Here is a 25,446-nt window from a genome sequence, read left to right on the forward strand (position 1 = left end):
TAAGTACGTGAATATGGAACAAGTGCATAGACTTATAAACAAAATAAATATGGACTAAAATACCAAAAAATAGCGTTCGGCTTCATTCTTCGACATATTTCGGGGTTTTGATAATGTATGACACACAGGGTTGCAGGTTAAATTAAAAAGACTCATCTCTCATCCACATTTTCAGCTACTAAAATATTACCTTACAGATAGACATTTTACTATAAAACAAGGCCATGAACTCACTCAATTACACCCAATATATTCAAATACTGTATCTTCTATATACAGGCGATTTACCGATCAAAGAAATCAAGTACTGCGGCAATATATGCAGACAGCACAGAAATCTTAGCATCTCACAAAGATCCAAACACACTTTGATAAAATACAAGTGGCTAAAGACATGGCGTATTAAAGCAAATTAAACAAAATCTTCAATTACACTGTGTAGTCACTGCCCACTAGTGAATATCAATTGTCAACTTCTCTAAACTGAAGATGGTAAATAAAATTGTCTGTATTTTATGTTCTTATACACTATAATTGTTAATCTACATGATTGGTTGGCTTGTTGAGGCTACTTTAAATTTAAAAAAAAAAGTAGGTTGGAACGAAATATTTACGTTCAAGCTTCACCATTGTTGGTCAAATAATTATCTTAAAACGCGAAATTATTAATCAATTTTATGGGCGTTTAACTTGAGACAAAAATGTTAATATTCTGTGGGAATGAAAATTCCTCAAGGAATGTGGGAAAGAAAAAAAAAACGATTGTTTCAACACGTCTCAGAAACAAAAAAAAATTCTGCAAACTTAAAGTGTTACATCAGTCTCGGTTCTGTGAGCTTGATACTTTTAGATTTCCTTCAAGACATTGAAATCGTTAATTTTTATTGGCTGAAGGAATTAAATTGCACGGATCACTAAATAATATATCACATTAAATAAAGCACAAAATAGATACTCAGTCTTGTATTGATAAGGACCTTACCATCACAAAAATGATAGTATCATTCAGTGATAGTAAGAAGAGTAACATAACAGTCTGTGGCTCAGTACAGAATCGGTTTAAACTAAATATATAATACTAAAAACTATTATAATACACTCGCTTTTAACTTAAAAAATACTACGAAATAACAAATAACAACCTATTCAACAAGAAACAACATATTTGTGCCAAATAACAACTTTGCGTTCTGCCATTCTATGTAATAAAAATATTTGTTCAAACCAGACACCAATAAAAATAATAATAAATTACCTAACTAAAAAATAAAAGATAAGTGAACGAGAAGCAAACCCGAATGGTTTTATCAGTCTTCTTTATAAACCATCACGCTGCCACGAAAAAAATTACTTTTGTTTCAAAGTTTCCAACAAAAGAGCCATGAGCTTTGAAAAGCGACCGTTGATGTCCCGTCTTGTTCTATGCGGGAGCTTGTGGGAAATGATTTGTAAGGCGTATTCTTTGTTGTCTTCTTTCTGGAACGTCTCCAGTATGATGGTGTCTTCTTCTCGCTTCCACGGCGGTTCGTCGTTGTTGCTGTCACTTTGGGATCCTTTCGCGCTATCGATCGACGAACTCGAAGAATCCGACTCGTAGTTGTCTTGAGATGATTCCTCGCACAAGAATTCTGCGCAAAGGAAATTATATTGATTTGGGTTTCTGTACAGATTCATAAAGTTCAATTTTTTTGTTAAGCAATGTTATTCGATTTACTTTGAAGAAAACCAATTGCCAATATGAAAAAAATACTTAATAGTAAATAACCTTCAGTAAATAGGCCTTTATGAAGGTCTGTTATCGGTGCAAAAACAATATTTTTAAAAATAACCAATATGAAAACTATTGGCTATTGTTTTAAGAAAATCATATTCAAGATATAAACGTTAAATTATTTAAAAATATGTATAATTTAGTCTCCATTTTTTCACTATTCTGTTATCGTGATAGCGATACTATTAATGTATTCCAATAAAACCATATATCAGTTTAATTATTCTCATATACCATCAAATTTATCAATATGTCATACCTAATCATACTAGAAATCAATATTTTGAATGAGAGTTTCAATAACTTGTGTGTTAAATATTTTTGCAAACATCGTATAGTTTTCATTTATATTTCCGACTTAAATAATGACAAAAAAATCAATATTATATTATGAAAAGTCGATACAATGTATTTTATTCAAAGTAATGCTCATTGATAGCCGCTATTATCTTTCAGGCAATTTACGGATTCCATCTCGAAAGAACTATGTATCTTGAGACAGGTCACGGCTCATATGTGAACGATTGGAAATTGTTTCTTGTGTTGCACCCGATAACTCTGGATCATCATGGAGTAATGTCCTCAAATCCTGTTTTTATCTTCGGCATCAAAATCACCAATTTTAAAACGTCGAAGGTAGTATTCACATGTTGAAATGGATGAAGCATGGTCGCTATAAGCTTTACACAGCATTCTATTGTCATTGTAAAATGAATCCAATGTGATTTATTTGGTACAAATTCAGACATTTTCAATAGAAAAACTCCTTTGTTCCCACTTCAACACTATGACACATATTGAAAAATGAAGCCTGTAAGGATAGTGAGGCTTCAACATGAAGTTGGTTACAAATGTACCCGATGCGATTTAATATACCTGTTGTAAATCCTTTAAAATTAACTCATAGGGCTGATAATTTGTTGTTTTCCAAAATATGCCCCGTTACTCTCCCCGTACTCTTTTTCTAGCACTGGAACCAATTTTCGTATTAGTATTTTTTCCATTTCGAATGAGGTAAAACAATAAACTCAAAACAGGTATTTTGAACGTATTAATGGTGTCTTCGATGTTCTTTATATGCAGGAATCAAAAAAATCAATTGGTGCCAACTCTGGACTGTACGGCGAACGACCCATTAATTCGATATTTTGGTCGCTCAAAGGTTATAAAATATCACTGGTTGAACATCTTCGACATTTTCCAGGACCTCTGGCAAATAAATAAGCTGCAGAAGAATCACGCAAAATTTTGCTTCAATGGGGTTTTTCAGCAAACAAATTTGTTGGGTTTAATTTATCTTGAAAGATTCATACAGTTTTTCATGATTTCTCACATGTGTAGGTGTTATACACAGCTTCTGATGCACCTTGAACATTTCCTTGTATCAAACACAAGGAGCCATTTTTAAGCATTTGTCAGCAATATCTTACTGAGGGCCCACGATGCTTCAACCCCACGGTATATCAAACAACAATTTCGCCTTATAAGATCTCTTACAGCATCGATGTCCTTTAAGCCAGCTTCGAACACGATTCAATTCGTTGAGTTCGCCATATATAGAATAAAGTTACCCTCGACACGTCAAGTATCCAGGAGCACCATCAAATAAAATAATTACAAACTAAATAAAGCAACAAATTGCTTAAATGACCATACTAGGTTGCTCAATAAAATCATGCAGAACCATCTATTCATAATGAATGGTAAAAAGCTTTCAAACATAGACAATAAATTAGTCCTCTATAATTCTACTATGACTGAATGAAATTGAATAACATGTTAAATAAATCTTGCTGATACCAGTTAAATAATGATGATGATGGTTTACTTAAAAATAAAAAATATTAAGATGGTACCAATGATGTATTTGGAAGATGTATTCTGAGCAGCGTTTTCGAATATACCATTTTCAGATTCGGCCGTTTGTTGATCTGGGGTAAGGGGTTTCTCCAGTGACTCTCCCGACGAATCCATACAGTCATCTGTCAGGCGCCCGTCCACTGTATCAGCGATATTTTGAGGTTTTGCACGATGCGTCTTCTTTTTAGCGATGCCGCCACCGTTGCTCTTCCTCCTTTTGGCTGTTCGCCTTCTAGCCATGGTGTTAGTAGGACTGTCAGCGATGCGACTGGGTGATTTTTTTGAAGACGGTGTTTTGGTCGAAAGGAATGTCACTTTATCAACGATAGACTTCTTTCGTTTCGTTGGCGATTTTTGGGGCGACGATCTCTTACGCTTGGCCGGATCTTCATCCTCTGTGTCCTGTAACAGGATTAAACTTGTTCCCGCCACGTCTTAGATAAAATAGGTATCAAAATACCTCATCCGCAACTTCTTTGGAATTCGTCTGTTTGCCCTGACTGATTCTCGCCTCTAACTGACCAATTTTCTTCAGATGATTGGATGCATTCGAAATTCCTTTAATGCTGATCAAATTCCTCTCTGGACACGTGTTAAATGCAATGGTGGCAGGTTGTAATCCACGACCACTTTGGATAAATATCTTTCCTTGAATGAACTGAAAAGAAAACAAAGTTTATATGATCAGGAAATGTTACCTTATAAAGGTCAATATTACTTTACTTACCCGCAAGCCGCAAGAATTGCAGTGCTTATACCTGGTTTTATAATCGTTGTCTTCAATCTTATGGCAGTGACAAATACAATTGGCTCCGCCGTATTTATCCTCCATGTTTGGAACGACAAACTTCTCGCAGATTGCTTGGGTGACCTGTGTAGCTAATTGTTTGTCCAAACTTACTGACTCGAAAGGTTCTGTCATCAAACTAGGAATATAAGAGGATTTTAAAAAATAAACAAGAGTTTAAATGTTGAGTTATAACATGTTAAATGATTAAGAATTCCCATGAATTTAATATACGGTTAGTTTAGAAATATTTTCGTAGATAGCATAACTAAAATTAAATCGCATTGAGCCATCTTGTAACTGTATTCATGTTGACAGTCATTTTCATCTGAAAATACAAGACATTTCGAAGTTATACCGTAATGACATTAACCTTTGTGCTAAGAAAACGAAATTTGCAGGATGTTTTAAAAGTGTCGTTTTAGCACCTATAACTCAAAATGTGAAGTAAGGACAACATTATATGATGAAAAAAATACGGCAAATTCAAGAGAAACCTGCGCTGATTCAAGGGAAGCTGGAACCTTGCGAGTGCAAATAAGCGATTTAAATTAGCCTCAACATTATGAATATGGTGAAAAAAGGCAATGGGTTCCTTATGAACATAAGACAAATTAAGCACTACTGTAAGGGTAAAATCGCGAATTGAACGTACTATAGATCCATAGTATATTAAAATATATTAAATCAAGGAAGATTCAAATGAAAACAAATTGTTTGACTCTAGGCCTAATTGAAAGAGGAGGCTTGTGAAGTGACCCAACTAAAATGTAAAAAGTAGGGGAAATATAGGCGGTCCATTTTGAATTTTCTTTAGATAGTCCATTTAATTACGAGTTTTTAATGTTAGGCTCTCACTTACATATGAATTTATTTGCTATTAGGTCATACTAAAATTTGACCAAAAAACTTTATGCGAAAGTCTATATGAAAAAGTATGTGGTAGCTATAATGATGCAGTTATTTTGAGGAAGGATTTCTATCTAAATCAGACGTTTCATCAAATATTTGAGGCATTTTGATGAACATTTATTGTTTTGATTTTCATATTTTCGATATTCTTCTATCACAGATTGTTATTTTGCAAGCATAGATGGAGGCCGATAAAATGATCTTGTAAATCAACCAGCATCAGTCTCAATTCACACAAAATTGACCATAAGACATGATCAAAGTGAAGCAGATCTTGCAAATTTAAACAAGTTGAATTGGTATCACTCTATATAAAGGCTAACTTTAAGAAAAAAAAAGAAAAAAAGATCTTACAAACAGTTCATATGTAGTAGTAATATCACAATTGTGATAAAAACATAAATTAAACATTACTAAAAGGTATAAAATCCTATAGAATACATAACACTGATTAATCATAAGATTGGTTGATTGCAAAGTATTACTGTCAAATGAAAATTATAAAATATAGTTATCCATAAAAAAGAGAAAATATTATTAGCAATGGAAGAAACAGAACGATGGGATATTTGAATCGGATTAACAAAATAATAAATAGAAGCTCCCCAATGAAGTTAACTAATTCTTTTTCTAATTTTTAGTTGTTTCTACACATACCTTGGCGGCGGTCTTTCATCTTTAAAATTCTGAAGAAATAGATCAGTCAATATAGCATTTCCTTTCAAAAGCGGCAACAAAACAGACTTAATTTCCTCCATAGTCAAGTCATCCATCTTAGACAGTTCCATCAGCGTATTATAAATTTTCTTCAGTTGTCCCGGTTGATCCTTGAAGTAAATCTCTAATTTGTGGCAGAATTTTATGCGAGCTTGCACTTCAAGCCATGGGATTAATTGTCCCACAACAGCGGCCTCCTTCTCTTGTAGGAAAGAGAGGAATTCCTCGAGCAATTCTGGATACTTAGGCTCGAGCACTGCTTGAACCTGTTTGTACAGATCTACAACGTCATCCATCATATAATTATTAAAAATCAGCATAATTTTGTGGTAGTCTTCCAGAGCAAGTGTCTCTCGTAGTTTATCATAATAAGCCAAGGCGAAGTCTGAAAATCATAAAGATACATTATGTTGGATTAGCAAACAAGTTTTTGTAAATTATAAAAAAAGCTGAAACAGAGATACATCTTTGAAATGAATCATCACTAAAAATAAATGGTCAGTATGGAATCATCAAGTAATAATTTTTAAAGCAAGATACTGAAATTAGAAATTTTGATTCTACTCTATATGTAGTATTTTATTTTCTTCATTTAACCAAAGTTTTGAATATAAGAATGATCAAACTGAATTAATTTTGATTGTAATTTATACATTATACTTACGTTCACTTTTAAGAATTTCATTTTCTTTATCCTCTGGTGTAGCAATAGCCAGATTAGCTAAAAACTCCTTTTTCAACTTATTTTTCTTTTTTTCAGCTCCAGATGGTTCTTTCCTTGTATTTGATTTAGTAGTGGTTGAAGTAGATGGTATGACATGTTCTTCAATACTTTCCTGATATGATTGTTAACATAGCAAATACAAAAATAAATACATGTACATACCTTCGTCCTAGAACATTTCTCATCAGACTGTGATGTTTGGCAGATTTGAACATCGCTAGAATTTTTATAAAATTCTACTTCAGAACTGGAACTGGCATTTTGAAAACTTGCACTGCTAATTTTAGAGAATTCTAAGTTTTTAGCACATCTTTCCTTCTTCTGTTCTTGAGAGGGTATATCCATACTAACAAGCTTCTTTACATCTGTAGGATGTTTTGATATTTCTTCCCCATCCACAGAATCTACGTTGTTTTTCAAAGGAGTTAAACTCGACATGTTCGACATTTTACCCTTTAGTTCTTGATTTTGAGATACATCAATTTCTAATTCAGAACTTTTCTCTTGTTCAATTTCAGCCAATAACTGCAGTAGTTTCTGTATGTTTATTGGACTCTTTACAATAGCAACAAATCTATCTATAGAAGTGAAACATTTGTTTAATGTCCTAGCTCGCTTTGTTTTTTTTAGCACTAGGTTACTTCGCCTTTTCGCTCGTGTTTTATTAAGATTTGAATTAAGTAGTAATGAATTTACCCTAGTTAAATTCGAAGATGGTACCAAGGCTGGGTTAATCAAAATTACTTGCCAAGGTAACTCTAGAATATTCTGATTTGTTTCCTGTAACAAACAAATTCAAATAACTGAATAAGAACAAACGGTCTATTTTTGTTTACGAGGAGAAACGAGCTGTCATTATTGTCCTTGTGTTTTTGTAGGTTATGTGAAAACAAAACGTTTATATATTGGTCGCTTTTATATTAATAAGTAAATTATCATTTAAAATAGTATATTTTCATAATGGACGACTTAAAAATTGAGGAAATGGATTTATACGAATTATTTGAAATTGACCCATCTAGTTCGACCGCTGACATCAAGAAAGCCTACAGGAAGAAAGCCTTACAGTGCCATCCCGACAAAAATCCAGATGACCCAGAAGCAGCCAGAAAATTTCATCAGCTGTCTAAAATTTTAGAGGTCCTTACGGACGACTCAGCTAGAGCTGCTTACGACAAAGTGTTGAAGGGTAAAAAAGAGGCTGCAATAAGACACCAAGAACTTGATAGCAAGAGACGAAAATTAAAAGAAGATTTAGAAGAAAGGGAAAGGCGCGCTGCAGCAGGTAAAGGAAAGGATGCTGATGATCAACAGACCTTACGGAAAGAAATTGAAAGGCTGCGCAAGGAAGGTTCTTTATTAGTTCAAGAGGAAGTTCAAAATGTACTAAACGAATTGAAAAAAAAGGCAACCCAGAGTCAAACCGGTTGTTGTCGGATAAAAATTAAATGGGAAGTTAAAAAGAATGATTCAAATAATGGTGGATATAATAAAGACATGTTAATTCGTTTTTTATCAAAATATGGTGATATTGAAGGAATCGTAATGTCACCAAAGAAGAATGGCAGTGCTCTAGTTGAATTTAAGGATCCAAAAGCTGGCCAGATGGCCGTTGACTATGAAGTAGGTCTGCCTCAAAACCCGTTAAAATTTGAATGGATTAGTGGCGGTCCTAAGAGAAGTGAAGCTAGCAGTTTACTTGTGAAAAATTCAGATTTTGAAAGTGTGACTCTAACAAAACTGCGGCAAGCGGAAGAGAGGAAAAGACTGATAGCTCAGATGATGGCGGAAGAAGAAGATTCATAATGAAAAAATACATTTTAGAATACTTGTGGTGATGTATATACAAATATTAATAACTAATAAATTATTTTTTAGTATTTCATTGTTTAAATGTTAGCTTATCTTAATTAACTATCTTACCGGTTTAGGTAGTATTGGTTTCAGTGTTTCTTGATAGAGAAACATTCGCCACTGATAAGGAAGTTCCCCAGGTAACCTTTGACATGGAGGTAAAACTGGATTTGGATACAACAAATGAGTCACTGGGCTCAATGTCCCTAAAGTGAAGTACTGTTGAATAGGATTGGGAGCAGACTTCGGATGTTTGCTCTTGAAGATGTGTCTCATCAGGACCTGGACTTTCCTATGAGGCATGATGAATTGTTGCACAAGAGCTACTTTCTCCTTGAGTTTTATTTTCTCTGATTTTTTTTCCTCCTCCAACATTTTAGTAAAATCATCTAAACCAAACACCAAGAGTCTTAATAAACAAAAAAAATGGTTAATGTAATTTTATGTTTATGCCAATGCATTGTTTTCTACCTGTCTTCTGCATCGGTAAATTTAGTTTTGTTACCAAAAAATTGTTCTAATCTAAAAGGGACTTTGGGCAACAAGTAGGGGTACATAAAAACATCGCTTTTCCCTACAGTTTCCAGGAGCAATCGGGGAAACGTGAGTATATATGCTGTATTGCCCGCTAATTTATATTGCATCGATTTTGCCATTTCTGTTGTTACATGCCTATCCAAATAACAATATTAGGTCAACATAAAATCTATCATTTCCACTTACTCTCTACAATCAACGACTTCTTTGACATTTTCTGCAAATAACTTGATCCAATCGTCCACAACTTTAATAGCGGGAAGCAAATTAGATTGCTTGAAGACGGACATGTCTCGTCCGTCAGCATGTTTTTTCAAATCCATCTGAAAACAAAAAATTACTATGGTTTATTGCGATACGCCAATTTCAACAGAAATAACATGAAGATTACACAAGAAATACACTTCTATCCTGATGATCTCAAATTCAGAAAAAGAATATATAATGGAAACTAGACGCGCCGCAAATATTTTAGACCTGAGACTTATGCGATCGTTCCTGTATCTCAAGTATTGGTTTCCGGATTGGGGTGGCGTTTATTGACTCTTTTGATTCTTTGCAGATTGCACATTCCGGGCGAGAGCACTGGAAACTAGGTAGTGTGACTTACCAATCAGGTTATTCTATTTAAGCAAATGCCTGTCATCGCTGAGTGATTAACCGAAAAGGAGGCTGTTTTTCGAGATCATAGGGATGGTATGTCAGTTAGAGTTGGTCTTGAAACCGTTGTTCTTATTTTTTTATATTTAAGAAGCACAAGGTACACATATATCTAGTTATTCACTGTCTAGAAAGTTTGATGGATCTACCCTCACTGGTGCATTCCACATAATTAAAAAACACGGCGAAGCTTTTACGTGTAACTTAAATATACTCAAAGGGTTTTTATCTCTTCAACCTCCGGAATCACTGTTCTTAACAAGTTGAAAAGTCCCCGGCCTACGAAAGTAAAACACACATTTTTAAAACACACACATCAGGGGGTACCAACTCTACACTGATTATAGCGACCCTCCAACTTTTCGATACCATCTTTGTAGTACGATTTGTCCTTTGCTTCAAAATAGGCCTCAATTTCGTTGATCACCTTTTCATTCGACGAAAATTTCTTCCCAGTGAGCATTCTTTTGAGAACGGGAAATAATCGCTAGGGGCAGATCTGGAGAATACGACGGATGAGGGAGCAATTCGAAGCCCAATTCATTGATATTTGACAAAGTGCATTGTCTTGGTGAAGCAGCACTTTCTTTTTCTTAAAATGCGGCCGTTTTTCGGCGATTTCGTTCTTCAAACGGTCCAATAACGCTATGTAATAGTCGCTGTTGATGGTCCTCCCTTTTTCAAGGTAGTCAAGATAGCTTTCTCATACGCAAATATTCGTAAATGATATGATGTACACGTCCAGTTGATATCTTTAAGGTGTCTGCTATTTCATTCAATTTTAATTTACGGTCATTCAAAATCATTTTGTGGATTTTTAAATGTTTGCGTCGGTAACAACCTCTTTTGGGCGTCCACTGGTGAACGCAGTCTTCGGTGCTCATTTTACCACGTCTAAACTTAGCATACCAATCCTTGATGGTTGATTTTCCTGGGACAGTGTCCAGAAACTGGGCATCAAGCCAAGTTTTTGCTTCGACTGTATTTTTTCCCTTCAAAACGCAATATTTTATCAACACGCGAAATTCCTTTTTATCCATTGATTTCACAATAACAAAAGTTGCTTCACTCAAAATGCTATAATTCACAAATTAATGGTCCGACAGCTGTCAAATTTATACACGCAACTTTTGAGGATTTGGGCTAACTAAAAAACATATGGATTTAATTCTGGTAGCGCCATCTATGTGTCAGGTCGGACATTTTTCAGTTAACCTGTTAAGTAGTTGCAGTACTTCTACGTTTTTATCTTCAAGCAATCTCACTAGGTGTTTTTTCGTAAATCGTTGGATTTCCTCGCTGATCATAGGTGACCATTAGATCGTTGTGGATGCCTTCATTTCTTACATACTATGCCAGTCTCATATCAGGGGTTTCACCTAAGAACGAGAGATAATAAGTTGTAAGTCCGTATAAACCGTTATTTTGACATTCTAAAAGTTATCCAAAAACGGTCATAAAATCTCGTGTCTATATTTTAAGATATCAAAGGTTACAAAAATCGTCTTTTTTGCAAATATCATCTTTTCTATGGGTATAAAGTAAGTAGTCTCTAAGTATAAAGCTCAATAACTCGTATAGTTCTCCAGTCTTCCTCCAAGTGCAGCGGTTCAACGGCCGTGTCCCAATGTTCAATGTGGTTCAATGACCTGTATTAGCCGTGTATGTTATCAAATTCAGACTTGCTAGAAAATTATTTAGAATACCAAGAATAGAGGAGAGTATACATAGAGTTTGGTAATACAAAATCAATTCCTGGATCTGATATGTTACCACCAGCTCCAGATGAAATACGAGACAAAATATTTTGAAAGTGCAAGAATGGCTGTGGGTGCAGAAAATCGGGATTGCATTTGACCGGTGTAATGGACAACCTTGCTTCAATGCATCACCGCATCAGAGCAATCTAGATGGTAACAGTATCTTTAGCCCCGAAATCCTTGAAGATCTGAAGACAAATATGTCTAACAATGCAGTGATACTGAAAAACTAATTTTCGAGCGATCAAAAGGCAATGGAGAACAAGATGAAGAAAATGAGATTCATGTTCTTGTTATTAAAGTTTTAGTAAAACCTGCCCATATTTTAAGTTATACTAAAATAAGTGTATAAAACAGTATCTTTAAATAAAAAATTATTACTTTTTTTTCTACTAATATATATTAGATAGTCATTAGTATATATTAGAATATAATTAAATTATTTTACTGAACAATTTATTAATTATACGAATATGAAAGAGCTATTAAACAAATATATTTTTTACTAATGTAAAACGTTATTAGACCTATTTCGGCTGGAGTTCCCCAGGTTAGTGCTTTGGAATTACTCCTGTATCTGCTCAACACTGCTGATACCTAACAACAAAAGAAACAGTACTTAGAACATTTTCCGACGACACAGTTATCATGGCAAAAGATATAAGCCTAAGGCTGTAGAAAAAGTACAAGTGGAAGACAACAGGGTCTACAAATATACTAGAGACTTATAAGAAATAATAAATCTTAAGAGAAAATACACCTTAAGAGCTCTAAATCTCTTCATATGAATTTTGCATTGCAGCGAAATGATAAAACCTAATTATATCACTTGACGGATGCCTGATTCTTCAAGCAGAATCAGTTAAATTCCTCGGTATCCATCCCGATGTTATATTAAATTGGCAACATCATGTTAGGCAAAAAGCAGAGCAGATCAAAATCAAACAATTATACTGGTTAATCGGAAGATATTCTCAACTTGCCTTAAAATCAAAGAGATTTGTTTATCAGACAATTATAAAGCCAATTTGGACCTATGCAGTGCAAATATGGGGTTGCACTAAAACATCAAACCAGATAGTAATCCAACACTGTCAAAATAAAGTGCTACTATTAATTATTAATATTCATCGCTATGTAACCAACGAAGAGCTTCTCGATAATCTCGAAATCAAATGGATTTACGAAGTTAACCAAGATTTCGCCTTAAATCATGAAATAACCAAAATCACAGCAACGTGGAAGCAATATTGTTACGGGACAACACGCAGGTAATTAGAAGATTGAAGTGAAGCAAACCACAAGAACTTGTATAATGTATAAGTGTTACTCTTAACTTCAGCTTAAGTAGTTTAGTTTTATTTTAATTGTATGTATCAAATTTATGTACGTAACTAATATCAAAAAATTTAAAGATTTTCGCATTAAAATCCCTTGGGATCAAATTGTTTAAAACGATATTAACGTGTACATTAGCACGGTGTTTGTTTTGTACTAGCACTACACTACATCATATCAAAAGGCTAGTCCTCTTCTTGTCGATCGGCACCATTGAGAAGCCGGACATTGACATGTTGAAGAAGCTTTGAGCAATGATTATGGGTAAGTTTTTTAATGGCGTCTATTTTCAAATCTCGAGACGACTATTCCTCAAATACGACGGAACATTAACAGCGGTCCTCAATACTTTGTTTTCAAACCGCCGAATGATATCCAGATTGTTGTTCTTCCCACAACTCTGAATGTTTCTAAAACAGAACTATTGTATGACTGGGCAGGATTTATGTGAACACGAAATAACGTGGACAGATTTAGTCACATACTAACTGATTCTCCATTGATTGGCCCAATTGCCAATTTTGTTTACTGACGTTTGCAATTTCATTGCTGCTTCCTCGTAGTCTTTACCTACAGCCATTATAACAGTGTTATCAGCAAAAGTTGCCAAGTTGTGCTACGTGCAATTCAGAAACATCACCGGTGTACATCAAATAAAGGACTGGCCCAAAATACTACCCTGCGGCATCCTCGTAACTTAATCTCTTCCATGCTTAGTCCTGAGGGCTCTATCGATATATATCCTTTTATTAGTGTCTGCAATATTTTGAGTAGGCTTTTTTCGTATAATTTGGAAACTACCGGCAATAACGAGATTGGCCTGTGATACATTTAGTTATCATTGCCACTTCTGCTATCTTCCATTTCTAAGGTACATATTTTAATCCAAAAAGTATTAATGAACCGTGGAAGTTTTTCGATTGCTTCGTCTGGAAGATGCTTTAAATTTACTTTAAAAACACGCCAGAGAGGCAATGAAAGTGTGTGATTTTGCTTAGTTCTAATAATAATAATAAATTCTTCTAAATAATTCTCTAATATTCCGATTATCATAAATATATTGTAACTGTCACATGTCCACTTTTATCTTTAAAAAAAAATAATATCACTTTAGCATTTTATTCCATTTCGGGATAAATAAAATTCAGCATGGAAGCGAATTTCGGTGAATTTTCTACGCGATATGGATGCAATTGAAACTTTTCCTTGCGTCCTTCTAATTCCATTAAACGCAATAATAAATTAAATCAAATCACAAATAAATTAAATATTCGTAAACTTTCTTTTGAGACGCATTGTATATACCCACACACTATAATAAACATAAATAAAAGGCAAAATTAACTTTACCAAATGGTCACGAAACTGAAAACTCTTCTCATGAAAACCTGGAACAGAATATGTCAAAAGGAAATTCTGGGTGAGCATCTGAATATGTTGTCGCATTTGTTGCTCCAGAATATTTAATTGGTGTTGCTGAATTTGAACCTACATAGAACAAGTTATCTAAGAATCAAACAAAACATTGCAAGTTTAATAATCATTCCTACCACTTTTGGTTCTTTTGTAACATTTTCTGGTTGTCCTTTAAGTTTTAGCTGATCTGAACTGGCTATAAAACCATTTCCGTTGAGAGGAAAGTCTGTTTCTGTTAGTTGCTGATTTTCAACCCCCTCAGGAATATGTGACATATCTTGAAGATAATCAAACAGTTCATCCCATAATTTTTTGATCTAAACAATTTTAATAAACACACAAGTTTAACATTTGATATTTGAAGATTTACATTACCTCTTTTTTAGTTACTTTAACACCTCTATCTATACGAATTTCCTCTTCATCTAATTCATTTATCTCATCTGCTAAAATATTATATTCTGGATCATGTTCTTCATCATCATTCGGACGATTCATCTCATCCAATGGTTGAGTAAATGTCTAAATTTCATACAGAATATAACTGCTTCTAAAGATGTTTATCAATTTTACCTTTAGAAAGTCTTTCCAAACATCATCATCACAATCTAAATCATACATATCTGTTGTAATATCTGGAGGAATAAAGCTTTTCTCAATCTCTTCTAAAGGGGTTGAACTTAAATTAATTTTTGATCTGGTCCTCAAAGCTATATTTGCCACATGTTCTGTCTCATCTGTAAATTTAGGTGGAGGTATCTTAAAAACACCATCATCAGTATAAGTAGTGTGGGTGCCAATATCTTCTAATGAAATAGGTGTTGGAGGAGTTGGTGGCGGTAAGGAACTGGTATCTGATTCACTAGCTGCTGATTTGTCATCCTTGATTTAAAGAACATATTGTTAAATATTTTCTTAATTTAAATATTTATATACATATATACTTCATCTCCAGGAACATATTCATCTCCCGAGTCATCTTCTTTTAAGTCTTCTCCAATCAAAATATGGGTCTCTGATGGTGGTGGTTGTGGAATCCAATAGGGAGCCACTGATGGAATTGTTGCAGATGATAGTAACTCTCTGCAAAATATCACTTCATGATCATATATAAAAATTTAATATACCTTTAATTACTTAGTCTTAGCACGAGTTAATTTTCGTTGAGGAACGAAATCCTTGTTTTTATGTATATCTTTAGTTTCTGTAATAACTGATTGCCCATGTTCTGCAGCTGCAGGTAAAGTTTGTTGATTTATAACTGATTTATTATTTGAAAATTTATTTTTGTTTCGTTTTTCTATTATTCTATCTTCAAACATTTCAATATCATTCTCATTTATTGACTTGGGACTAGTTACACATCCAGGTATTATTATGCGTTCTATATTAATTTCTAAATTACTGTCGGTGCTTGAAGAATCTGAATCTGATTCAGTATGATTTGCCAATGAAGTATTACAAACATATTCCATAGTTGATGTGTTTTAGCCCGAGTGAATAATTCAACGTATATCCAAAACACTTAGTTTGAACTGGGAAAATAATTTAAGTCAAAATAAGGAACATAGGCAGCCCGCAGAATATTTAAATCTCTTCTTTTCTACTAATATTGTAACAAGATATTATATTTTGTCATTTTAATCAGATCTTTTATTATATATAACTTGTTGAAGTTTTGTTCTATATAAATTGTTAAATAATTAGCAAATTTGATAAATAGCTAATTCATATCATAACATAGTATACATTATAAGTTTTTCTTTGTATAATGTACTATTATAATAATGTTTTTCTTAGTCAATCGTTGAAATCAAACAATTATGTTTATATAATTATTTATAAAAATTAGCCAGCCAAATAACATAAGGGAACAATTATTTTGTACATATTAGAATTTCTATTTATAGCTAAACCTGTGTTGATTCATAAATTTTATCTAGTTATTCTGTGGATCCGTAATACCATTTTATCTGAAAAGTATTAAGAAAACAAACTACTTCATAAAATTTTGAATAGAAGCTGTAATTTTTTTGAGGTAAGTAAGTAATATTTGTTGTAAGTTACAATGATATTAGATTATATTATAATATATTGTATTTGTTGACGGTCAACAAACAATTTTGACGGTCCTGTTTTATTCAGGAAAGATTCAAATTAATTCATAAAAATAAATTGGATAAATGCATCGAATTGTATCAGCTCAGTTATAACCGATTATTCAATTTAATAGGTAAAAGTGTTTAACCGTTACGCTCTCTATTTAAAACCATTTTACTACCGGCTCTTTATATAAAAAAACAACAATATAGTTGGTTTCCGATATTATTAATCATATCAGTTCTTATCAGTTTAGGAGATAACAAATTCCTTCTGCTATGTGGACCGAGTGTCATTTCTAACGAGTGCTGGACTATACTTTGTTTATGTTGAAGAAATGTAACCTGTAACAATGGGCTTAGTTAGGGAATATACAGGCATTCTTTGTCTTTCAATGTTTATTGTAAAAGTGATTGGTAGTGGTGAGTATGTCTCCCTTCTGCTAGTTTTTATTATCTAAGAAATATTAAGCTGAAATGGTATACTATTTCTAACTAAGATAAGATAATATTCTTTGTGATGCATTTTTATAATCAGTCTTTGATTTTAGTTGGAAAAAGTTGTAATGCAACAGAAGTTGTGAGCAGTACTAGCTGTAATTCTACTGAACAATGTGATACTTTGACCAGTACTTGCAAGTGTCTTGCTGAGTATGTTGAAGAAAATGGTATGTGTGTTACACCAAATACTGTAAGTTACTCAAGTTTGGTGGACAATCAAGGCAGTGGATCAATACTAGCAGGCATCCTTATACCAGTCTGTTCACTCCTACTTGTGATATGTAGTATTTATTTAAATAAGAAATATGAGTTAGTGAAATGGTTAAGACATCGTTTCAGCCAAAGAAATAGAAACTATGATGAATTTATGATTGGCCAGGATGATGACGACGACCCACCTTTAGCTTAGGTTCACATTTTCCAAAGCTTCTTGCCAGACATATTCACAGTATGAAGGTATTCATCATATTAATTGTTTTTGATGAATATCTTGGAAACTGAAGAATTTATCTCATGAATATGTCAAAATGAGTTTTGACTAGACTAATATTATAGGATGGATATTTTTATTTATGTGTTAATGTATTAAAGATAAGATTCTGTTTTTTGTAATATATAAATATATGAGCTTAAGGAAGTTTGTTTAGTTCTAATATTCATTCCACAAGGAAAAACTATTTCTAATATTTATTACCTATCTTGATCTATTGTTAGGACTGTATTATTTCTGTATTATGGTACCAAAGGTAAATATAAGCAATGTAAGATATGAGTTGTTTTTTTTACATTATTGAAATTTGCATATGCACAATGACTAATTCTAAATTCCAAATATAATTGCAATGCCATCACAAAATAAATTCCCCTGTGCGTGAAATCATATTTTATATTAAAAGTAAACAATTAGATTTTATTATGTGGTTTTGGTTCACCTAAATGACTGTTTTTCCCTGACATTGCCCGTTTAGTATTCATAAATCATATTTTTCAGTAAACATAATATATTAAAATTCTAAGTTGAATATAATGAAATTAGTTGTCTGGATCAAGGTATTATTATTTAATCTATCAAATAATTGTCAGGTTTGCAGTAAATGATCCAGGCAAGTTAACAAGTCAGCAAGTTTCTAAGGTAAACAATAAAAGAGCGAACAAAATTGTATTTTTCATTAACACATGGTTCTGGCTCATGAAACAAATATAGCAGAAATGTTGTAAATATATATATATATATATATATATATATATATTTGTTCACATTTTAAGTTATTTAGTGTGATCCAACTTTAACTTAATATAAAGAAAATAATTATTTGTTGTTAATAAAATTTCATTACCATTATTATCTTGGAGAGGGTGTCTATTTCTCAAATAATGGACAGCCGCAGCACATCAAATTTCGTTCTTAAATGCCTATCATAATCATCACGATCTTAATCTACATTTTTTGTTGTTGTCCTTTATGTTCTGTGTGGAAAAGGTTGATTTTGGCACTGAAGTATATGAGTTTATTCACTCTTCATTCGACAAACGAGTTCAAATCATAGTTTCTTACTTTGTTCATTGAATGTGCAACTGCCTTCATTGATGATTCATTATTAATTTGATCTCCCGCAGAAACATTTGCGATGAGCATCACGTTTGGGATGTCTCAAACTTACGGATGTCAGATTGTAGTTTTACACACCAAACAAAAATAAAATAATAGGCGTTTAAAAATATATATTTCTAATAACGTTGTTGTTATTAGACATGATGATTATCTTGTCAACTGACAATCTTGATGCACAATTATTTATTTCAGTGATTTGAAATTACGAAACAGTCCTTGAATAGCGTAGGTATAGAGGTGGCGCTTTAGTTTACACCGTCAAAAGTTATTGCTCTATGAAAATGGATATTTCGGAAGATATTTTACTTTTGTACTTTAAAAAATGGGAAAATACAGGACAGGCACATTGAAAGTTGGGTGGCGTTTATGGTCATGTGTGCTTAAATGAGCCATAGTGTCAAAATTGGCTTGCTTGTTATCGTTCCGCGTTAATGATGAATCTCACCCTGGCCTATAAAATTCTTATACCTGATGTAACATATTTCATCTCAAAGAGTTTTATTTACATAATATTGGATGCCAAAAGAAGCTCTATTACCACCGAGTTTCTATTTGTAATTCGCTGTTGAAACGTAACGGAATCGAACCATTTTTGAAAGAAAAAAAAATATATATATATATGTTCACATTTTAAGTTAATTAGTGTGGTATAACTTTAACTTAATATAAAGAAAATAATTATTTGTTGTTAATAAAATTTCATTACCATTATTTTCTTGGGGAGGGTGTCTATTTCTCAAATAATGGACAGCCGCAGCACATCAAATTTCGTTCTTAAATGCCTACCATACATAATCATCACGATCTTAATCTAGATTTTTTGTTGTTGTCCCTTATGTTCTGTGTGAAAAAGGTTGATTTCAGCACTGAGGTATATGAGTTTATTCACTCTTCATTCGACAAACGAGTTCAAATCATAGTTTCTTACTTTGTTCATTGAATGTGCAACTGTCTTCATTGATGATTCATTTTTAATTTGATCTCCCGCAGAAACATTTGCGATGAGCATCACGTTTGGGATGTCTCAAACTTACGGATGTCAGATTGTAATTTTACACACCAAACAAAAATAAAATAATAGGCGTTTAAAAATATATATTTCTAATAATGTTGTTATTATTAGACATGATGATTATCTTGTCAACTGACAATCTTGATGCACATGATTTATTTCAGTGATTTGAAAATACGAAACAGTCCTTGAATATCGTAGGTATAGAGGTGGCGCTTTAGTTTACACCGTCAAAAGTTATTGCTCTATGAAAATGGATATTTCGGAAGGTATTTTACTTTTGTACTTTAAAAAATGGGAAAATACAGGTCAGGCACATTGAAAATTGGGTGGCGTTTATGGTCATGTGTGCTTAAATGAGCAATAGTGTCAAAATTAGCTTGCTTGTTATCCTTCCGCGTTAATGATGAATCTCACCCTGGCCTATAAAATTATTTTACCTGATGTAACATATTTCATCTCAAAGAATTTCATTTACATAAGATTGGATGCCAAAAGAAGCTCTATTACCACCGAGTTTCTATTTGTAATTCGCTGTTGAAACGTAACGGAATCGAACCATTTTTGAAACACACAGTAAAAATGTATGTATAAAATTTTGATGTATCCAGTAATTAACAAAAGTGTATTGGTCGGGAAGTAGACACTTCCCTTGAGCGCCTGCTATTGATTCATAATGAAAATAATAACATGAAAGTTTGATTTCCCTCACGCTCATTTTATTTAATCATGTCATGTAGTTGATAAAGGCATACATGGCCATCACTTTACACTTAAGGTAGGCGCTTCAGTTACTTCTTACAACAAGATCAATCATAACAACTCTTGTATTTTCATAATAACCATTTATTAATAATACGGAAAATATTGTTGCATGCACTCAGCATCAGTTCTTTGTATAATAGTTTGGTTCAACTAATAAGGAGAGTGGAACTTAAATGATTAATCCAAATATAAAATATAATTTATTCTATTCGAGAATTACAAAAAATAATTATTTACATATGCAATGAACACAGACTGCTTTATATTATTCAATTTATACACAGTACATGAAGAATTAAAAAATGATGTTGAATTGTCTGGAAACAAATACAGGCAATGAAATGGCGTGATGTGGACCTATCCGTCATAGGACCGGAACTTTAAACACTTTATATTATTTTACATTATTCACTTTATGCAACAATAACAGAAACAATTATATTTACGACCTATTGGGAAGAGATATTGAATTGCCTTAGTAAATAGTAAAATATTAACAAGTCCAAATAAAAAGGATGGTAACACATAACAATAAAAAGAGTGTTATCTACAGTATCGCTACTCCTTCGCATCTCCTATACCGTCTGCATTTATGGCGAACATGGCTTCAGCTTCCGGTAAACATGGTGAATCGTAAATCTTGCACATTCTAGTTTCCCCACGACCTAACAACAAAAAAGTCATCAATCGATAAACAGACCCGCCTAATAAATGTCTATAATAATTTTTTTCATTAATTTTCGTTTCAACTAGAAGCTAATTCATGATTTTGTTTTGTGGAGGGTGGACGACTTGACTACGATATCAAATTTAATTCAATATTTGTCAGGGGTCAATCCAGAACCGATAGATCCTGGATCCGCTATTCATTTTAACACATTTTACATGTATATGCGAGGGACCTCCAAATATCAACGAGACGTTTACTTAAAGGACCTTGAAAGTGTGTCGGGAAATCCCTCTAGGTGACTCAAGGTCAAGCTGCGGTTGCGTAATGCATAATAATAATGTTTTTAACGAACGAAGGCGTTAAATTAAACGAGATTCTGGACACAGTGTGCATGCAGGGTTTAAGAGGTACATTGTCACGACCAATTCCCTACTACTGTCGATATCGTAGCTCTGTAGGAGAAACTAGTAAAGTAGACGGGAATCAGCGTTGGAACTGGGCACATCATCAACTGTAGTCATCTTGAATTTCGAAAAATCTCGGCGAGGTGGTTTACTCACGAAAACAAAAATGCTCGTTGTGGAAAAGCTTGTCAATACGACGATTGAGACGTACGATGAAACTTGGGTCCACCGTTACACTCTCGATGTAAAAATAACGAATATAAACTGGGAAAAAAGGAGGTCATCAAAAGTTAAAACTCACACGCCTATGGGTTTGATGATATCTATGGTTCGTTAAGACTTCCAAGTAGTTTTGTTGATTCGTTTTCTTCATGATTGTCGTACAATGGCAATGATGCACATTTACTACTATGGCCTTCTTAACAAGTTTGGATCTGGATATTGGTCAAAAACGGACTACCCAAGATGTCATAGATCCGAATGGCAATGGCAATGAAATTATGTCGAACAGTTTGCATATAATTATCGGAGACGTCCGAAACCATTCTTAGAAAAGGCCACTGTATGCTCCATTCGATGGATAGCAGTAGAAATATATAGATAAATAATAAATTAAATAACTATACAATATATAAAGTTTTTTAAGTCTTCAATAATTGCATAATAAATTTACCTTTAAACTTAAAATAAATTAATTTTGAACTGGGTATACGTTATATCATACAATTTGAGGAACTTTTGTTTAAAACAGTTATTGATATAAGGTCAACTTATAAATGCTCAACAACAGTCAAATATTTAATGCTTTCCAATACTAGTACTAGAAGTACCAATTATAATAAGAGACTATTTCAATTTTATCTCATTGTTCAAGTCAAAAGTTGTCAAGCTCAAATCTAGTTTGGTACTTTAATTCACCGTATTTAATTATGATGATATTATTTTTTTCTGTGAAACAGGCCTTATTTTACAAACTTCTATGTCTAGTTGGTCCCAGAATTTATAATAAAAAACTTTGGTTTCTTCTACAATTTGAAAGTGATATAAGATCAATATTCCTGTTTGTTTTATAAAAACACAGTAATTATTCTAGTACCCTATATAATTTAACAGCTAGTTAGCTTGGATATGTTTAAAATGTACCAGTTCTGACTACACATTAAGTGGCGAATTATTCAAAATGTTAACATAATTTTCATTTTTCAATTCAGTTTTCTAAAACCTAAATCTTCAGCCAAAACACTTCTACACTGCTTGATGAGAAGTCTAGAGCTTTTACTAAATATTTCTAAACTAATTAATCGACGAGCTGATAATCAACCAAATAATAAATCGGTAAATAAATGTTAAACGCAAAACTAAAATTATCTTACCTTTTCGCAAATAAAGCCTTGTGGTTGATGCGTGTGCCATAATATTTCCACCTATAGGCTTTTTTGGATCAGCATTAAACATGGCAGCACCATCCACTTGTGCAACTACTTGATTTGTGATCACAACAGCTACACCAAACTAAAACATAATAAGTTAGAAACATTAAGTACTACCAGCAGGATATAATTACATTACTCACTAAATATTTAATCCATATGGAGCATTAATGTTAAAAATTAAATAATTACTATATTTTTCACATATATATTTTACTAACCTCATCAGCTAGTCGAAGTAACATCCTTAGAAACCGAGCTAAATGCATTTGCCTGTTTGCTAATTCTCCACGTCCCATGTAATCGGTTCTATATAATGCCATTGCACTATCAACTATTAAGACTGCATATCTAAATTGAAAACCTTAATAGTAGCTATTATTTAATTGGCAAATATCAGCAATACCTAGATTCTGCCATCATAGCACTAGCTTGAATTAACAACTGTGTCTGATGGTCTGTATTGTATGCTCTGGCATGTGCAATATTATCCAAAACCTTTTGTTGGTCCATTTTATATCTTTCTGCTATAGAAAGGAATCTTTCTGGGCGAAAACAACCTTCTGTGTCAATATACAAACATTTTCCTTCTGCACCTCCACACTCAATGGGTAACTGCATTAAACATTTTTAAACATTGTATTATTAAATTATACAACCATTACCTGACATGTAACAGCTAATGTATGACATATCTGAGTTTTGCCAGTTCTGAATTCACCAAATATTTCTGTGATTGATCCAGTTTCAATTCCTCCACCCAAGAGTTTGTCCAGTTCTTTTGATCCAGTTGTAATCATAATCATGTCACTTCTCTTTTGTAGAAACTCAGTAGCAGTAGTAAATCCCATAGGGACGAACTTGGCCGCTTCAGCAAGGATTTTGTCAGCTTTTTGTTCAGAAATGCCTTTGATTGCGAGTAAATATTTCTTAGGTGCAAAGGCTACTGATTCTATAGTATAGTAACCGGCTTCTTGTAGTTTTTTCAGATCGCCAGAATTAATGCCATTTCCCTGAAAGAAATATATAAAATTCCATGTTCACCTTTAGAATAGAATTTATGAAAACCTCTAATTTGGTTATAAGTTGGGGCCCACATTCTTCGGCATCTTCAACTGCAGAATCAGCACTATTTACTGCACTAACACTCATATTTAAATCTATTATTGCTATTTCACAACAATTTAATTAAACACAGCCTTCCAAAAATCTAGTTCAAATTGAGCAAAAGTCCGCGAACTGTCAAAGTTTGTATTCGTAAACATGAGAAATAGAAAAAAACAAAACAAATAATTATTGAATTTTTAACTATTTACTAAGATATAAAAGTATATTACTTTTTGATATCCATTTGTTATTTATTGTGATAGAGTTATTTTCGTTCATATGTTATCTTAAATAGTATTTTTTCATTGTAAATGACATAATCGTAATGTTTCGATTATAGCAACAGGGATATTTATTTTTGTTGGAAGTTTAAACAGAGTTGCAAAATTATCATGTTGCTTTGAAAATATAGAATAAGTATATTATTGTGTGAAAATATAATAGAATATAGTTATTCTTAAAAATTTCTTAAACGTGAATTGACTTTTATTTAAAACACTCAAGTAATTTAAGTTAAGAATTATAAAGATTCCAAATATCGCTGAACGATGTATCGATTTTTTTTGTCTAATCCAGCAAAAAACCGCTCTAATTCTAGGAATGTGGGGAACCAAAAAATCGATATATTGATATAAAACATATCGATAGATCTAATTTGATATTTAAAAATATTGTTGATATAAAATTTTATACGGGTTTTTTATACATCTTTTCGATTCTTCAAAAAATCGATATATAAATATATCGAAATAAAATACCGATAAAAATATCGATAAATTTTACAAACTTAGTTTATTTCCTGTGAATTCCCCCGTAAATTAAAAAAATATATTTGAGGTAGATTGTATTTTTTTGATTTTAAGAACGATATTTTACTTTGAAACTATAAACTCCATACTCTCTATGCTTTTTTAAAAAATTATCGATATATCGGAAAAATATTTATCCATATTTTTTCCGTATCCCGATCTGTATTTATTAGAATATTTAAGTTATTTGTTAACGAATCACTGTATATTCTAGAAATACAAACTGCTAAAATGCATTTTATATATGTGCTTATAACAAGGGAAATTACGTCAGAAGTACAGCTAAATTTTTTACTGCTTACTACAGTTTAACGTGGGGTCCGAACCAGGGTCCTCGGCATTAAGCCTAGTGACCTACTTAGAGACCATTCCAACCAATCAACTTAAAGACATCCGGTCTTACCCAGCCTGGTTACTGGCGTTACTGGGATGGTTATTCTTTGCCGGATTTTCCACTGTTGTCTATAGAAACATTTATAAGTACAGTCCCAAACATAAAGTACATCCATGCCCCAGCAGGATTCGAACCGTGACTATCGCAACAGTAGGGAGACCGTCCTGTCGCCTTAACCACTAAACTAAATATAACAGCTGCTTAAAAGAATCGGATGTCTTATGGAATGATTTTTAAGTCCGCCACTCGCCAGTCGGTAGGCTTAATGCCGAGGACCGTGGATCGGAGCCCATGTTAAACTGTAGGC

General features: G+C 32.9%; 4 protein-coding genes across 8 annotated transcripts; 2 read left to right on the forward strand and 2 right to left on the reverse strand.

The window, feature by feature from the left end:
• Positions 1–948: 948 nt before the first annotated feature.
• mute (gon-4 like protein muscle wasted) lies at positions 949–15,886 on the reverse strand. 2 transcript variants are annotated; one of them, XM_076411172.1, is made up of 16 exons: positions 15,474–15,886; positions 15,281–15,419; positions 14,910–15,218; positions 14,712–14,858; positions 14,471–14,653; positions 14,271–14,408; positions 9,349–9,485; positions 9,097–9,297; positions 8,695–9,034; positions 6,934–7,551; positions 6,712–6,883; positions 5,988–6,432; positions 4,359–4,557; positions 4,092–4,289; positions 3,676–4,033; positions 949–1,628 (listed from the first exon to the last, which is right to left on the reverse strand). In XM_076411172.1, the coding sequence occupies exons 1-16, from the start codon at positions 15,809–15,811 to the stop codon at positions 1,348–1,350; spliced, it is 4,203 nt and encodes a 1,400-aa protein (XP_076267287.1). In that variant the 5' UTR covers positions 15,812–15,886; the 3' UTR covers positions 949–1,347. The 2 variants fall into 2 exon arrangements, with proteins under 2 accessions (XP_076267287.1, XP_076267286.1); XM_076411171.1 differs by having other exon boundaries at positions 3,628–4,033.
• LOC143200647 (dnaJ homolog subfamily C member 17) lies at positions 7,622–8,651 on the forward strand. Its single transcript, XM_076411173.1, has one exon. It carries the CDS (start codon positions 7,732–7,734, stop codon positions 8,575–8,577), a length of 846 nt encoding a protein of 281 aa, XP_076267288.1. The 5' UTR covers positions 7,622–7,731; the 3' UTR covers positions 8,578–8,651.
• A 348-nt stretch (positions 15,887–16,234) lies between the features above and the next one.
• LOC143200648 (uncharacterized) lies at positions 16,235–17,705 on the forward strand. Of its 4 annotated transcripts, none has more exons than XM_076411174.1 (3): positions 16,235–16,374; positions 16,688–16,858; positions 16,987–17,705. In XM_076411174.1, exons 2-3 carry the CDS (start codon positions 16,789–16,791, stop codon positions 17,343–17,345), a joined length of 429 nt encoding a protein of 142 aa, XP_076267289.1. In that variant the 5' UTR covers positions 16,235–16,374; positions 16,688–16,788; the 3' UTR covers positions 17,346–17,705. The 4 variants fall into 4 exon arrangements, with proteins under 4 accessions (XP_076267289.1, XP_076267292.1, XP_076267290.1 ...); XM_076411177.1 differs by having other exon boundaries at positions 16,292–16,374; positions 16,693–16,858; XM_076411175.1 differs by lacking the exon at positions 16,235–16,374 and adding an exon at positions 16,429–16,569.
• Positions 17,706–20,512: 2,807 nt separating this feature from the next.
• LOC143201514 (DNA repair protein RAD51 homolog 1) lies at positions 20,513–24,240 on the reverse strand. The gene is made up of 6 exons (XM_076412636.1): positions 23,898–24,240; positions 23,495–23,842; positions 23,236–23,444; positions 23,051–23,180; positions 22,773–22,911; positions 20,513–20,990 (listed from the first exon to the last, which is right to left on the reverse strand). The coding sequence occupies exons 1-6, from the start codon at positions 23,979–23,981 to the stop codon at positions 20,884–20,886; spliced, it is 1,017 nt and encodes a 338-aa protein (XP_076268751.1). The 5' UTR covers positions 23,982–24,240; the 3' UTR covers positions 20,513–20,883.
• Between the last annotated feature and the right edge of the window lie 1,206 nt (positions 24,241–25,446).

The sequence above is a fragment of the Rhynchophorus ferrugineus genome, unplaced genomic scaffold (genome assembly GCF_030347505.1).
Source record: "Rhynchophorus ferrugineus isolate W39M unplaced genomic scaffold, kcgeb_rfMv2 rfM8, whole genome shotgun sequence".
Taxonomy (NCBI): domain Eukaryota; kingdom Metazoa; phylum Arthropoda; class Insecta; order Coleoptera; family Curculionidae; genus Rhynchophorus; species Rhynchophorus ferrugineus.